Source organism: Piliocolobus tephrosceles, chromosome 3 (assembly GCF_002776525.5).
Source record: "Piliocolobus tephrosceles isolate RC106 chromosome 3, ASM277652v3, whole genome shotgun sequence".
Classification (NCBI taxonomy): Eukaryota; Metazoa; Chordata; class Mammalia; order Primates; family Cercopithecidae; genus Piliocolobus; species Piliocolobus tephrosceles.
In genome coordinates, this window is record NC_045436.1 from 99,011,190 (window position 1) to 99,026,628 (window position 15,439).

At 38.3% G+C, this 15,439-nt stretch overlaps 1 protein-coding gene across 2 annotated transcripts in view; it reads right to left on the reverse strand.

The window, feature by feature from the left end:
* Nucleotides 1–5,260: 5,260 nt before the first annotated feature.
* PDE5A (phosphodiesterase 5A) overlaps nucleotides 5,261–15,439 on the reverse strand; it is a 134,093-nt gene continuing 123,914 nt past the window's right edge. The window contains exons 19-21 of one of the 2 annotated variants that reach the window (XM_023220046.1): nucleotides 13,486–13,560; nucleotides 12,045–12,128; nucleotides 5,261–9,619 (exon numbers count right to left, since the gene is read on the reverse strand). In XM_023220046.1, coding sequence (XP_023075814.1) covers nucleotides 9,482–9,619; nucleotides 12,045–12,128; nucleotides 13,486–13,560 — 297 coding nt within the window. In that variant the 3' untranslated portion in view covers nucleotides 5,261–9,481. The remainder of the gene's footprint in view (nucleotides 9,620–12,044; nucleotides 12,129–13,485; nucleotides 13,561–15,439) is intronic. The other variant, XM_023220045.2, reaches the window with a different exon arrangement.

The following is a 15,439-nucleotide window of genomic DNA, read 5'->3' on the forward strand; positions in this document are numbered from 1 at the left end:
AACGGTGGTTACACCCCCTGCGATATTGAGAGCAATATTCTTCCCTTTCCCCTGTACATTAGGAACTACATCACAGGAGTCTGTACACCTTCTGTGATATTGGGATTAATGTTATCCTCTCCCCCACTGAATGTCAAAAACAGTATCACAGAAGGGTGTACACCCCCTGCAATATGCCCAGTAATATCATCGTCTCCACCTGTGAATACCAGGAACAACATCACAAAGGGTGTGAACACTGCCCGGCAATATTGGGCATAATGTTATCCTCTCTTCCCTTGGATATTAGGAACAATATCGCTGGTGGTGGGAGGTGGAGTACATTAAGAACAATTTCACTGGGTGGGTGTACACCCCCTGCGATATTGGGTGTAGTATCATCCTCTCTTCCCTACGATATTAAGAACAGTATCACAGGAGGGGTGTACAGCCACAGTCCCTGCGTTATTGGGAGCAATAGCATCTTCTCCCCCTCTCGATATAAAGAACAATATCCCAGGGTGGGTGTACATCCCCTGCGATATTGGACATAATGCCATCGTCTCCCAATGTGGATATTGGGCATAGTGTCACAGCGGGGTGTACACCTTCTTCGATATTGGGAGTAATATCATCCTCTCCTCTCAGGATTGTAGGCAAAAGATCGAAGGGTTTTACAAGTCGTGCAGTATGGGCAGTAATATCATTCTCTCCCCAGAGACATAGGAACTATATCACAGGCGGCTGTACATTTCTTGCGATATTGGGAATCATATCATCCTCTCCCGTCATGGACATTAAGAACAATATTACAAAGGAGGTGTACACCCCCTGCGATATTGAGAGTAATATTATGCTCTCCCCTTCGGGATATTAGGAACAATATCGCAGGACGCGTGTACAACCCCTGCGATATTGGGAGTGATATCATCCTCTCCCCCGGAATATAAGAAACAATATCACAGGAGAATGTACACCCCCTGTGATATTGGGAGTCATATCATTTTCTCTCCCTCTGGATACTCGGAACAATATCACAGCGGGTGCGTACACCCCCTGCGATATTGCCAGTAGTATCATCATCTCCCTCCCAGGATATAGGGAACAATATCACAAGGGGGTGTACACCCCCTGCAATATTGGGGGTAATATCTTCCTCTCCCCCGCCGGCTATTAGGAACAATGTCGCAGAAGGGGTGTACACCCCCTGCTCTATTGGGAGTGATATCGTCCTCTCCGTCCCTAGATATTAGGAACAATATCTCTAGGGAGTGTACACCTCCTACAATATTGAGACTAATATCATCCTCTCGCCCCCTGGATTTTGGGAACCATATCACAGGGGTGGTGTACACCCCCTGCAAAATCGGAAGAAATATCATCCACTCCACCTTTGGATGTTAGGTACAATATCACGGGGGAGGTCTACACCCCCTGCGATATTGGGAGTCATATCATCCTCTCCCACCCAGTATATAAGGAACAAGATGACCGAAGGGATGTACACCCACTGCGATAGTTTCAATAATGTCATCCTCCACCCCCTGGCTATTAGGAATAACATCATAGAGGGGTGTACACTTTCTTCAATATTGGGAGTAATATCCTCTCCCCGCTGGATATCAGGAACAAGTCTATTAATTATTAATATTAATATAAAAATTAATAGCAATCATCAATATTAATAATCACAATAAAGATAGTAAAAATTAATACTGGTTAACAATGTTAACGATTAGTATTAATAATTAACAGTAATATCACTATTAATAATGATATCAGTAATGTTACTTAAATCAATACTAAGTGATGTTGGTAAAATAATAATATTAAGAACTAATCATATTGTTAAATGACATTAATATTAATAATTTTAAGCGTGTATAATCATATATTTAAAATAATTATCCATAATTAATAATATATCCTATTAATAGTATCATTGATAATTATTAAAATCGATTATTGATGTTTAATAATTAATCATATTATTACTCCTAATACCACAGGGGGTGTACAGCTACCTGTGATGTTGTTCCTAATATCCAGGGACAGAGAGCATGATTTTAGTTTTAATATCGCAGTAGGGGTACACTCACCCTGTGACACTGATCCTAATATCTAGGAGGGTAGAGGATGACATGACTCCCAACATAGCAATGAATGGACAGCCACCCGGTGATATTGCTCCTAATATTCACAGAAGAAGCATATGATATTACTCCCAATATCGCAGGGAGGGTACAGCTCTTCTGTGATATTGTTCCTAGTATCTGGAGGGGGAGAGGATGATAATAATTCCAGTATCGCAGGCTGTGTTCACCCGCCCAGTGATACTGTTATTAATATCCTGGAAGGGAGAGGATGATAGTACTCCCCGTAGAGCAGGAGGCATCCAGCCTGGGTTATTGTTCCTAATATCCATGGAGGGGAGAGGCTGATAATACTCCCAGTATGGCAGCGGGTGTACAACCACCCTGTGATATTCTTCTTAATATTCCAAGTCCGAGAGGTTGATATTACTCCCAGTATCGCAGACACTGTACACCCCCGTGTGATACTCTTCCTGGTATCCGGAAGGGGAGAAGATGGTATTAATTCCCATATCGCAGGAGGTGAACACCCACTCTGTGATATCTTTCCTAGTACGCAGGGGGAGAGAGGATAATGTTATTCCCAATATTGCAGAAGATGTACACGCCCCCCCGTGATATTGTCCTTAATATTCCAAGGCACAGAAGACGATGTTACTCCCAATATCACAGAAAGTGTACACCCCCAGTGATGTTGTTCCCATGATCCAGGAGGGAAGAGGATGATATTACTTTCAATATCGCAGGGGATGTACATGCCCCCCGTGATACTGTTCCTAATTTCCACCTGGGAGAGGATGATATTACTCCCAGTATTGCAGGGGTTATAAACACTCCTATATTGTTCCTAATATCCAGGCGGGGAGAGGATGATATTCCTCCCTGTATTGCAGAGGGTGTACACCTGTCTTTGATACTGTTCGTAATGTCTGGAGGGGGAGATGATATTACTCACAAAATCGTAAACACGCTGTGTGTTCACCGTGGATCCTAATATCCAGGGAGGGATATCACTCCCCAAGTCGTGGGAGGTGTCCACCCCGCCTGTCACATTGTTTCTTATACCCAGGGAGGAGGGGATGATATCGCTACCAATATCGAAGAAGTGTACACGCCCCCTGTGATATGGTTCCTAATATCCACGTTGGGAGAGGATGATATTACCCTCAATATCACAGGGGTTGTCCATCCCGCCTGTGATATTGTTCCTACTATCCAGAAAAAGAGAGAATGGTATTATTCCCAATAGTGCAGGGATTGTCCCCCCCGCTCCGCCATGTGGTATTGTTCTCAAGAGCTAAAGGAAGAGAAGATAATATTATTCTTTGTACTGCAAGGAGTGTACACCCAACTGTGATATTGTGAGGCACCCCCTGCGATGTGGGGAGTAATAGCCACCCCCTCTCCCCCCCGGCTATTACGATCCACATCGCAGGGGGGTGAGGCATCCCCCGCGATATGGGGAGTAATAGCCACCCCCCTTCCCCCCCTGGCTATTACGATCCATGGTGGACTCAGCCTGTTTATGATAGTATAATATCATATGCCCCTCTGGAAATTATGAACTCTTTCACAGACGGGTGTACACCTTCAGTGTGTACACCCTCAGAGGGTGTGCACCTGTCTGTATTGGGAGTAATATCATCCTCTTCCTCCCTCAATATTAAGAATAGTATCCCAGGAGTGTTTCTACTCCCTGCGATATTGGGTGTCATATCCTCCTCTCCCACGTGAAAATTAGAAACAGTATCACTGGAGGCGTGTACGCCTTCTGTGATATTTAAAGTAATATCGTCCCCTTCCCTCCAGGATTATGGGAACAATATCCCTGGGGGGTGTACACTTTCTGCCATATATGTAGTAATATACCCTCAGCCTTGGAACATTATGAAGGACCATCTCACACGGGGGTGTACAACTCTTGCTGTGATATTGGGAATGTGATTATCCTCTTTCGCCCCTGCATATTTGGAAAAATGTCAGAGTGAGTGTACCCCTCCTGTGACATGGGGATGAATATCCTCTTCTTTCTTTCTGGATATTAGAAAGAATATCACACGGGGGTTTGCCCTTTCTTTGATATCTGGAGTCATGTCATCCTCTCCTGTTTTGAACGGCAAGAACAATATCTCGGGGGGATGAACACCCCTTGCCATATTGGGAATAATATTATGCTGTCCCCCCCCTTGATATTAGGAACAAAATCCCAGCGTGGGTGTACAGCTCCTACTGTATGGAAAGTCATACCGTCCTCTCCCTTCCTGGATTTTAGGAACAATATCACAGGGTGGGTGTACACAGCCTGCGATTTTTTAGCCACTAAAAATCTTTAAAAAAAAGTTTTATTAGTTCTATATGGTCAGGAAGGAAGATTACTTCTTTAAATATAACTAAAGCTCTGGCACTCTCTAGTGGTTAGAAAATCTAAAATATTTTTCTACATGAGCTTATACTTTACTTCTTCCTTTAGCTTTATGAATTAGACATAACCTAGGTACACTGCCCCGCATGAAGAAGGCTTGTCTAGTGGCAAAATAATGAAATCAGAAATTCTGCATTTACTGATGCTTTCACACCTCTAGACTAGAAGCACTGAGATACAGTGGTGTTGGATTCTGTGAAGGCATTTTCTTAGCTATTACCAGATGAACTAAATTAAGAAATGTTAACTGTAAAAACTCAAGACAAACCAAACCTGCTGGGTGAGGGAATTCCTGTCTCTAATGCTTCCAGATAGCCCATTTGACTTGTAAGAGTAGATTTGAGACCTTTATAAATTTAAATTCAAAAAGAGAACTAAGGAATAGACCCTTGATTTGCAACTAGACAGATCTGGGCTCAAATCCAGCTCATGCCATTTGGTCAAGTATTGAGCTCCAAGCCTCAGCTCCTCATGTAGCATCAGGCTGGTAATAATCACCCTCCAAAGAGTCATTATTGACTTGAAGTGAGAAGGAGATGGAAAACATAGCCCCCAAACTGGCAGCAAAGAGTATTAATAAAAGGAAGACTATTACTGAGAAGAGTCTAGACTAAGGAAAGGATTACTTTTCTTCAGCTAATAGGATCACCAGTTAGCTTGATTAAAGTCTCTCAAACTATTGGGCCCATTGTCCCTGCCTAAAATCCAAACTCCCCTATTAATTCCCCACACTTAAAATTCAGAGTCCCCTAATAATCACACAGTATTCATACTGACTTGTTCATTCTTTTTATTTTTACAAAGCATGGCAAAATGAGGAAACCACTGACAGATGAAGAATCTGCACAACGGAAAACCACCTTGACCATCTCATGACTTTATACAAGAATCGGAGGTAAGTTGTTCCTTTAAAGTGATTTTGTCATAAAAGAGTCATCTGAAATGACTCTCATGATGGAGGAAAGGAAAGAAATGAAATCAACATTCATGGTTATTTAAAATGACTTAAAAGCTAAGCATAATACACATAATAACTCCTTTTCCGAGTATAAAAATAGTGCCAGAAACTGTATTTGTTCAAATATATTGAAAAGGTATAAGAATACAAATAGATATTAACAGTGGCTAGTGATGCCTCATAAGGTTTTCTTTTCTTAAACTGTAATATAAATTTATATGTTCAACTATTTACATTGCTTTCAACAACATTCATTAAGATATGTTTACACAGGCTTTTAGTAAGTATATGGAATGGTAAAGTGAGCTTTAATACTTTCTTCTTTGCTCTCTGTAGTAGAGCAGAAGGGGTCCAAAACCATGCACAATTTAACAGTCCTGAAGAACTGTGTAATCTTTACCTGGCTAGCATATGGAAAAAATAAACTATATACAAGAATACAAAACCCCTAAAGTGTTCTTCAACTATCAACAGGTTAACTGATTCATACTTGCAAGAAGACAGGACGTTCATTCACTGGTAGATTCTTAGTAAGTTTCAGGTAAAGAAGGTACATAAAACATATGTTATTGATGAAAATGGAAGTGATGAAGTATACCTCGTGTTCTCACATTAAATCGGCAGTATCATAAGCTAAGTCTCTTCTCCAGCACCTCCTTCAGGGACTGTGAGCTCCTTGAGGTCACTGCTCTGTCTCCACAGCTGAGCACAGTACCTAACATGTGGCAGGACTCAATAAAAGGCGGGTCAATGTATTTCTGACACAAAACAATTAAATTGTGCCACCTTATTTTGACTACAGTTATTCATAAGAGAGGATGATGATGACTTTTTTATCCTCTCATTTTAAATCAATCTTGTAAACAAAAGACAATTGCTTGTGATAGCCTGTTAAGTTTTAGGAGTACAATCTGGTGAAAAACACAGAAAAAAACTGTAAATCAAAGTGGAACAGGTCTAATATTTGTTTACTATGCTGAAAATAAAGGCACTTCACTGCTAGGCAAGAATATATCTGTGATTGAACAGTTTTCTCCAAGAATCCAATATTTCCAGTATATTTTCATATACTTTCTTATCTCTAATACTCCTAAATGAAACTATTCTTCAAAATAAAAAGACAGTGATGACAGCATCATCATCCTGGGTTTGTACCTTGAAGCAATGTACTCAATGAGCTCTAAATCTCACATTCACTAGTGATCTGCAAGTAAAGCTGAATAAATATATTCTCTTTGTTCAGTCTTGGAAACTCAACATTAGAAATGACACATGGGAATAGATCACCTTCTCTCTACACTAATATCCCATTTCTGACAGTGGTCTCCACCGCCCATTGGGCTTATAAAGTAGCTGCCTTCTGTGACATTTTGCTTGAAGACAAAGGCTTTGCCCAAACATAACTCCTTTAAAAAAAGCACAACTTGTTTAGGCACACAGAGGTTAAGTGACTTACACAAATCCTCCCAGGACTGTGATTGGCACAGTCTAATCTACTGAAAAACATAAGGCCAGGCAATTACATAGATATCTTTTAACAAGTTAGTAAAATAGTGGGGACTTTTCTGGCTAAAAATTGAAATTAAATGGTATCATGTTACTCTCTTATAACTAAACAAACAAAAAATCTAGAACAAGTACTTCTTGCTAGTTATGGGTAATGTAAATATAGAGTAAGGTGAAGGAGGACTATATGTATATTTTTCCAACTTGAGAAGATTCACTGGAAAGGAAATTAAAAATTATTTGAACCAATTAACCAGCCCTAAAGAAGTATTATTCTTTGTATGAACTGAAATATCCAACAATAAAATAAAATAGGCATTGCCCAGCTTCTTTTAATGTCTAAACTAGTAAAGTAAAATAAACATTATTCAAAGGCAGACTAAACCATTTCTAATCTAAATATATCTTCTTGCTTATTAAAATGACACACATACAAAGCCTCTAAACACGATCTACTATGTCTTTAAAAAATTTCTCAGTGACACATACTAAAGGGGACCAAACAAACTACTAAAGTATAAGTACATATTTTAGGATAACTGCTAAATCACAATGTAATAAAAAGGTTTATTAAAGATTGCTATTCTTTAAGTAATTTTTCCTTACTAAGGATTTATGTATGCATGCATAAGTATACACCTGTATGTATATATAGCTATTATTTTAGTGATAGTCTGTGTATTTTACATACCAGTGCCACCAAGGGGCAACCTTACAAATTTTATATGTATGGCAAAAAAATAAAATATCCTGAAAATACAAGTATACAATACATATAGCATTAAACAGTTGGTAACTTCCTAGATTAACCTTTACCAAATACAAAATAACGGCAACACAATGGGGTTTGCTTCTATTTTTTGTGTTTTTTTTTAACCAGAATGATAAAAGTAAAACCGCATTATGTCAAGATATATATACACACTCAGAATTTTAAAAACTTAAGGAACATATTGAATTTTAGGCAAAATTTAGGGGAATCGGGAAACAGATGGAAAACACATTTTGGTGAAAGGTCCTTGAGAATGCTGCATTACCATGTCCTTAAGAAATTTTCTGTCCAAATTAGTGATAGAAACTCAGAACAAATATCTTTTTTTGTGGGTTGGAGGTAGAAATTAACAAATCAAGCAAATCTCTCCTTTCTGCTCTCCCCAAATCCAAACATTCCTGCATATTTGAAATAAATTTTCCCTTCCTAGACCAGTTGCTTAATTCGTTATCTATTTCTCCAATATTGAATAAATGTGTATTTAGGGGCACACATGTAGAATATTAATCTACTCAAATGGGCTCAAATTCTAAGAAAATGTTAACTATACTAAATGCTATGGGAAGAAAATACCATTGAATATGAGTTAAGGGCCAGTGTTTAGCATTCATATCCAGAATTCTCTGGATCTCAGTTGACTTGTCCTATACATCAAAATATGGTAATTTTTCATTCACAATACTGCTAAATGTTATTCAGGCATAAAGTTTCTTATCCACTGTTCCTCAAATTGAATTTTGACCCTAGTATTGGCAATAGCCCTTTGCTATTTATATAATTAAAACTTTTCTTTAAATTTCAATTGACAGGAAAAAGAGTCATTTTGTACTCTCTTGTCTATAGTCACGTCTCACTTCAGGTCAATACTCCAATTGTCACTTTTATTTTGAAAAGAAAGTCCAGAAGGAAAAAAAAAAAACTCTTAGAGAGATCTTCTAACAGAACATTTTCTTCACTGACAGACATCCAAGGCCATTCCATTTCTAGATCACACTTATCCCTCAATCAAGTCAGTGACTGGATCATCTCCTAAGGTTTCACCTGCTTTGCATCAGGTAGGTGAGATGAAGTGATTTTATGGGTAGCCTTTAGAAAAATGTACTGCACTGAAATGACAAAGTTCTCTCTGGCCTGTTCTCTCACGAAACAGCAAGTCAATTAAATAATGTTTTCTTTACAATACAGTTTCATAGTACTTTCCATTTGTTTCAGAGTGCCTTAACTTTTAAAAAAAGACATTGTTGACAAATACTATTATTTCTCCTTAAAATCCACTCAGCCACCATTTTTCACTATCCTATAAAGGCATTAAATGTCACAGAATGTATGTTAATTTGCTCCTAACCTACTTTTGAAAAAGGAAAGATTCCAGACAGTCTTGAAAAAATGGTAATTCAGAAAACACAAAAAACAATTATTTAAAATAGTCCCCAAGCAAAAAAACCTCAGTGCAAGAATACTGCTTACACTTTGCAGTACACGAAATATCACAATCAATGCTTTTATCAATGTGCTAACAGTGGATGTTGTTGATCCTTTCAGTTCAGTAGCATAAAACAAATATACAAAAAATATGTAATAGTCCTCTAAAAACATTCATGCTATACTCTCAAAAGTTGTGCAAAAATAAAAATACAGCAGTGGCAAAGTATATACCAAATACAGACACTATACAGACAGTGTGTAAGAAACTAGGCATATTGCAGAACACACCGTCTCTGTAAACTTCAACTCTGCATGAAATAGGCCACTCAGTTCCGCTTGGCCTGGCCGCTTTCCCCATTAATCAGCATCTTCTCCTGCTGTTCTGCAAGGGCCTGCCATTTCTGCCTGTTCTTTCTGCAGCCATCTAGCAAAGGGAAACAATCCTCTGACACGTGGGTCAGGGCCTAAAGAAAAAAAAGAAAGCAAACAGCTAGAGGGAAGCCAGGAAATACGCCCTCTCCCACAGGCCTGTTACAAAGGGCCACTCATTTCATGAGCAGACTCACTGCTGAAATTTTCACAAGCTGTGTGAGCACATACACAGATCATTTACACATGATTCTTCTAAAACACTACAGATAAGGAGTACATGCTGAGAGACAGAGCAAACACACATTCCAAAATAACATTACTGTGCTAGGGAGGCAGATCTGTGTGGAATCCACTTTTAGGGGAAAAAAGCCATTTTGTTTCTATGTAGTACAGTTGGCTCTCCCTAAGTGTGACTGTATCAGGAGCTGCTTAGTTTTTGTGTTTTTCTAGGGAATGGTTTCATACAATGAACCATTAAATAGGCTTTTATCCTGGATTATATTATAATAAAGATTCATAATTTGGTGTGGCATTATTATGTACCAATTATAGTGCCATAAATATTTAGCCACAAGAATGTTCATTTCAGATTTCTTCCTAATAGTGAAACACTTAAAATTACAAATACTCAACAATAGGTTGTCACTGGAAAATCCCCCACAGAATAAAAAAGAACCCTCACAGAAACACATTTGATACATAAAATACGGATATAATGACATTATGGATTGCAAAAGGCAATTAATGAATTATTGTTAAATGAAAAGTATATGAAAATGTCATAAAGCATATACATTGATATGTTATCTGTAGTTTTCTCTGGGTAGTGGATTGTAACTGGTTTTATTTTCCTTTTTGCTTCTCAGTAATTCTGAGTTTTCTTTTTCTTCTTTTTTTAGGACAGGTTTCCACTCCATTGCCCAGGCTGGAGTGCAGTGGTGTGGATCTCAGCTCACTGCAACCCCCTCCTCCCCTACTCAAGCAATTCTCCTGCCTCAGTCTTCTAAGTGGCTGGGACTACAAGCGCATGCCACCACACCTGGCTAATTTTTCTATTTTTTGTAGGGATGGGGTTTCACCATGTTGGCCAGGCTGGCCTCGAACTCCTGAGCTCAAGTGATCCACCTGCCTTGGCCTCCCAAAGTAGTGCTGGGATTAGAGGTCTAAGCCACCGTGCCCGACCTCTGATTTTTCTACAATGAGAACATAACTATTTCTGTAATAATGTTAAAAATACATGTCAGTATCATATAGAATTTCAACAGCAGATTCAAATAAAATGAATACTTGTATGCATACATACATACATACATATATATATATAGTAGAAGGATAACATCTATAATAGGTGATGTGATTACTATGTTGACTGTATTTACAGGGATAGAGAAAAATCAAAAGAGCCATTAGTATTTTTAATGGAGAAACTCTTAATCCAATCAATAAGGAAAGCATCTGTTATGGAAATAATGAGATGTCCAAGTGTTTGAAACAATGCTCTGAACACACTTCATACTTCTGAGGAAGAACTTTGAACAAAGGAGTAAACAAGTAGAATGCTGAGAAAAATGGGGAGACGACAGTGGCACATGACACCTGTTTTTGTTTTTTTTTTTCCATGGTTCTTTTGGTATCTTTCCTTCCTTTCCCTGTCAGCCACAGTTCTTTATTAAATTCTTTTAATGGCGAGAACCCTGGAGTAGGAGTGAGAACTGGACTGTAGATGCACCTCTCCCACTAACCACCTGTTTGGGACAAATAATCTGTCTCATTGGAAGATGAACTTTACAAGTTCAATTACTAAATCTGAAACATCTGGATTAGAAAATTTCTAGTTTTTTTTTTTTTTTTCTTTTTCTGGTTTTGACATTCTATGATAACTCCATGACAAATGTTCTTTTTCCAAATAATTAAAACTTACAATAGTTCTCTGTTTAAACTTTCAAAGAGAAAGACAACCTCTTCTTTCTGCATCTGAGTCATAAACATCTAAACTAATAAATTAGATGTTTTAGGGAGAATCCATTTGCCTAGAATAACCACCCCCCCATCCAAAAGCCAAGCCAGCAGATACGTGGAAATGGGAACCTGCAATATTCTACCTACCTCCTTTTAATTCTCAGAAAATTTTTATAACTAGAGTAAAGCCACATTATGACAATGAGAAAAAGTTGGATTACTTTTCTTTCTTTAGGCTAAAATTTAGACTTAAAAAAAGAATATGCTAACGCACAGTATATACAGTATTGTTCCTTGAGGGTAACACTGGCACATAATTCTTCTTAGCATCCCCAAATCAATTTGTTGGAGATTAGCACATAGTAGGCACTCAATAGATATTAGTATGTGTTCCTTGTTCAGTACAAACATGTTCATCAGTAAAAGAAACCATACTAGTAATAATTTTATTTCTTGATTTAGAAGCAAAAAATAGGCACCTAATATTAATCTCTTCAGTTTAGGTTCTAATTCATAACAGTTCAAGTTTAGCAAGTCTAGTAGTTTTCATATAAATACCTCATACAGTTGCAAGCAGATGGCATCTATGAACCCAACTTGCATACTTGGGATTTTGTTTTTCTTCTCCCTGTTCATTAGATCCTGAAAATACAAATACAGACCAAACACAGAGATGTGCATTTATTTATTTAGTTAGTTATTATTTTATTATTTTTGGGGATGGTTGTCCAGGCTGGAGTGCAGTGGTGCCATCTCAGCTCACTGCAACCTCCACCTCCCGAGTTTAAGCTATTCTCCTGCCTCAGCCTCCCGAGTAGCTGGGATCACAGGTGTGCAGCACCAAGCCTGGCTAATTTTTTTATTTTTAGTAGAGATGGGGTTTCACCATGTTGGCTAGGCTGGTCTAGAACTCCTGACCTCAAGTGATCTGACTGCCTTGGCCTCCCAAAGTGCTGGCATCACAGGCATGAGCCACTGTGTAGCATTTATTTAAAGAACACAATGAAAGCTGGCTCTAGAAAGGTGAATCAGTGGGTTAGCCTAGGAAGGTCAGATAGCAATTAATACAAAAAAAAAAAAAAAAAAAGAAAAGAAAACTCTATGTTTCATTTCAAGGAAACTCATTCTAAAAAACAGAAGTGGGTTGAGAGGAATCTTTACTTGTATTTGAGATCCATACTCTATGTAAAAAGGCAGTATGTATCAAAGACCTTTAAATACTGTTTGCCCTTCAACATGACAACTGGGAATTTATGCTAACAAGATAATGAAGAATGAGGTTTAGCGGTTTATCAGTTCCCTTGGTGTAATGTTTGCAGTGTTCACTATTACAAACAGCACTGTGATAAACATCTATTATAGATGAAACACTGCTGTGAACACATTTCTGAGGAGAACTTTGAACAAAGGAGTAAACAAGTAGAATACTGAGAAAACTGGGGAGACAGTGGTGGTGGCATGACATCTGGTCTTTTTTCCTCCATGTTTCTTTTGGTATCTCTCCTTCCCTTCCCTATCAGCCACAGCTTCTTTATTAAATTCTTTTGATGGCAGGAACCGAGGAGTAGAAGTGAAACATCGATGATAGATGTTTGGAGTGAAACATCTATGATAGATGTTTATCACAGTGCTGTTTGTAACAGTGAACACTGCAAACATTACACCAAGGGAAGTAGGTAAATTATGGTTACATCTATTTCATGTAATCATGATAGTACATAAGAATATTTGTTAAAATGAAAAGTGGTTTGTAATACTTAAGCGGAAAAAACAAATTACAAAACAACAGTGATACAATATGATGACCCCAAGTGTCTTTTTTATGCCTTTTATTGCTTTTGCTTTCTGTAATGAATATGTATAATTCTTCCAATGAGAAAAAAGTTTTAACAAAATCAGAAATTGTGGTCCTAAGGAAAGATGCCATAGGACCATAAAAAGGAGTCTACAACTTTAAAACAATGCATCTGAATTCCTACCAACAAGGTTTCATACTTACAGTGGGTTCTATGTTGAGTTCTTTTCTCTCTCTGTCTCCTTGATCAAAAAATTCACTTGCTACAAGTTCTGCTATCTGAAATAAATAACAGACTCAGTTTTGACAACGAAAAGCATATCATTCTTTAAAACAGAGACTGTGAATGAAGGCCCTGTTAGGAGCTATATATCTCCATTTTATAGCAAATAAGCAGCAGCCTGATACCTGAAGACAAGTAGTCTACATCCAAAGCATGCTCTCTTGACTATTCCATTATACTGTTTTTCACTTAGGTACATCTCTCTCTCTTTGATAGCCTCCAACATTTTTCCCTTTTAATTTTATTTAAAAACGTTTTCTTCCTTCATTTATTTCCCCCCCATAAAACGGTATGTACAAGGGTTTGATTCAGGAGAAAGAAAGGATATAAGAAGACACATTCTTCCCTCTTCTATTATCTTCCCTGGTTAGAAACAGGCATATAGTCCTGTTTATTATGTGGCAGGAAGGTAGGTAAAGATCACCTAAGTGCTTATGGTGTGTTGGCTTTGGCACATGGAGAATGAGTTTTGATCTTGTTTTCTCGGCATGTCTGTTTCATGAGATGAGACTGTAGGAAGAGTTACTAGGCTACCTGACTACGCAGCCCAGAGCCCTGACCAACAGCAGGCTGTCAACAATCCTAAATAGCACATTAAGGACTCAAAATGAAATCTTGAAAAAAAAAAAAACAAAACACAATATATATGTCACTGCACGGACATCCATCACTTTTCTGAGCCTGTATTGCCTCTGCAAAACATTATAGCAGTTACTTAGTTAGAGGGAAGGATTTTTTTCTAGCCTCCTGGTAACAGGCTCCATTCAGAACCTTCTTGACATCTTATATCAATAATTCCTATATCTACAAGCCCCAGAAATCTCTATGTTCTACTTGTTAATGTCTATTTAGAGCTGAAGCATAGTCTAGAAGGCTAACCATAAGAAAAGTAATTTTGCTGCTTCTAATTTTCAAGGTCATTAAAGGGATGACCTTAAGAAACAAGCCAGAAGTATAAGTTATATCCCAAATCAAAAAATCTGAAATCTAAAATGCTGGTCCAATGAGCATTTCCTTCAAGTGTCATGTCAGTACTCAAAATGCTTTGAATTTTGGGGCATTTTGGGTTTTTGAATTAGGTATGCTCAACTTATCATACTGAAATGAAAACTTACCAACAGCGATGTTTTTGCTGTGTTAATGTAGATGCTCTCTTTCTTAATATATCTTACAAATATTACGTGCAAATGCATCTTCTAAAAAGAAAAGCCTTTGTATGTCCAAATATCGGTTTTTAATACTACTTAAAAATTCCAAAAAAAATTTCCATACTTACTTCAGAAGCTACCTTTAAGAGTAAAAACTTGGCCGGGCGCGGTGGCTCAAGCCTGTAATCCCAGCACTTTGGGAGGCCGAGACGGGCGGATCACGAGGTCAGGAGATCGAGACCATCCTGGCTAACACGGTGAAACCCCGTCTCTACTAAAAATACAAAAAACTAGCTGGGCGAAGTGGTGGGCGCCTGTAGTCCCAGCTACTCGGGAGGCTGAGGCAGGAGAATGGCATAAACCCGGGAGGTGGAGCTTGCAGTGAGCTGAGATCCGGCCACTGCACTCCAGCCTGGGCGACAGAGCAAGACTCCGTCTCAAAAAAAAAAAAAAAGTAAAAACTTAAAAAAAATTATTTTATTTTAGATTTAGGGGGTATATGTGCATGTCTGGTATATATGTATATTGTGTATTGGTGGGGACTGGGCTTCTAGTATACCCATTACCCAAATAGTGAACATTGTACCCAACGGGTAGTTTTTCACCCCTTGTTCTCTTCCCACCTTTCCCCCTTTTGGAGTCCCCAGTATCTGTTATTTCCATCTATATGTCCATGTGTCCCACTGTTTGGCTCCCACTTATAAATGAGAATGTGCAGTGTCTGATT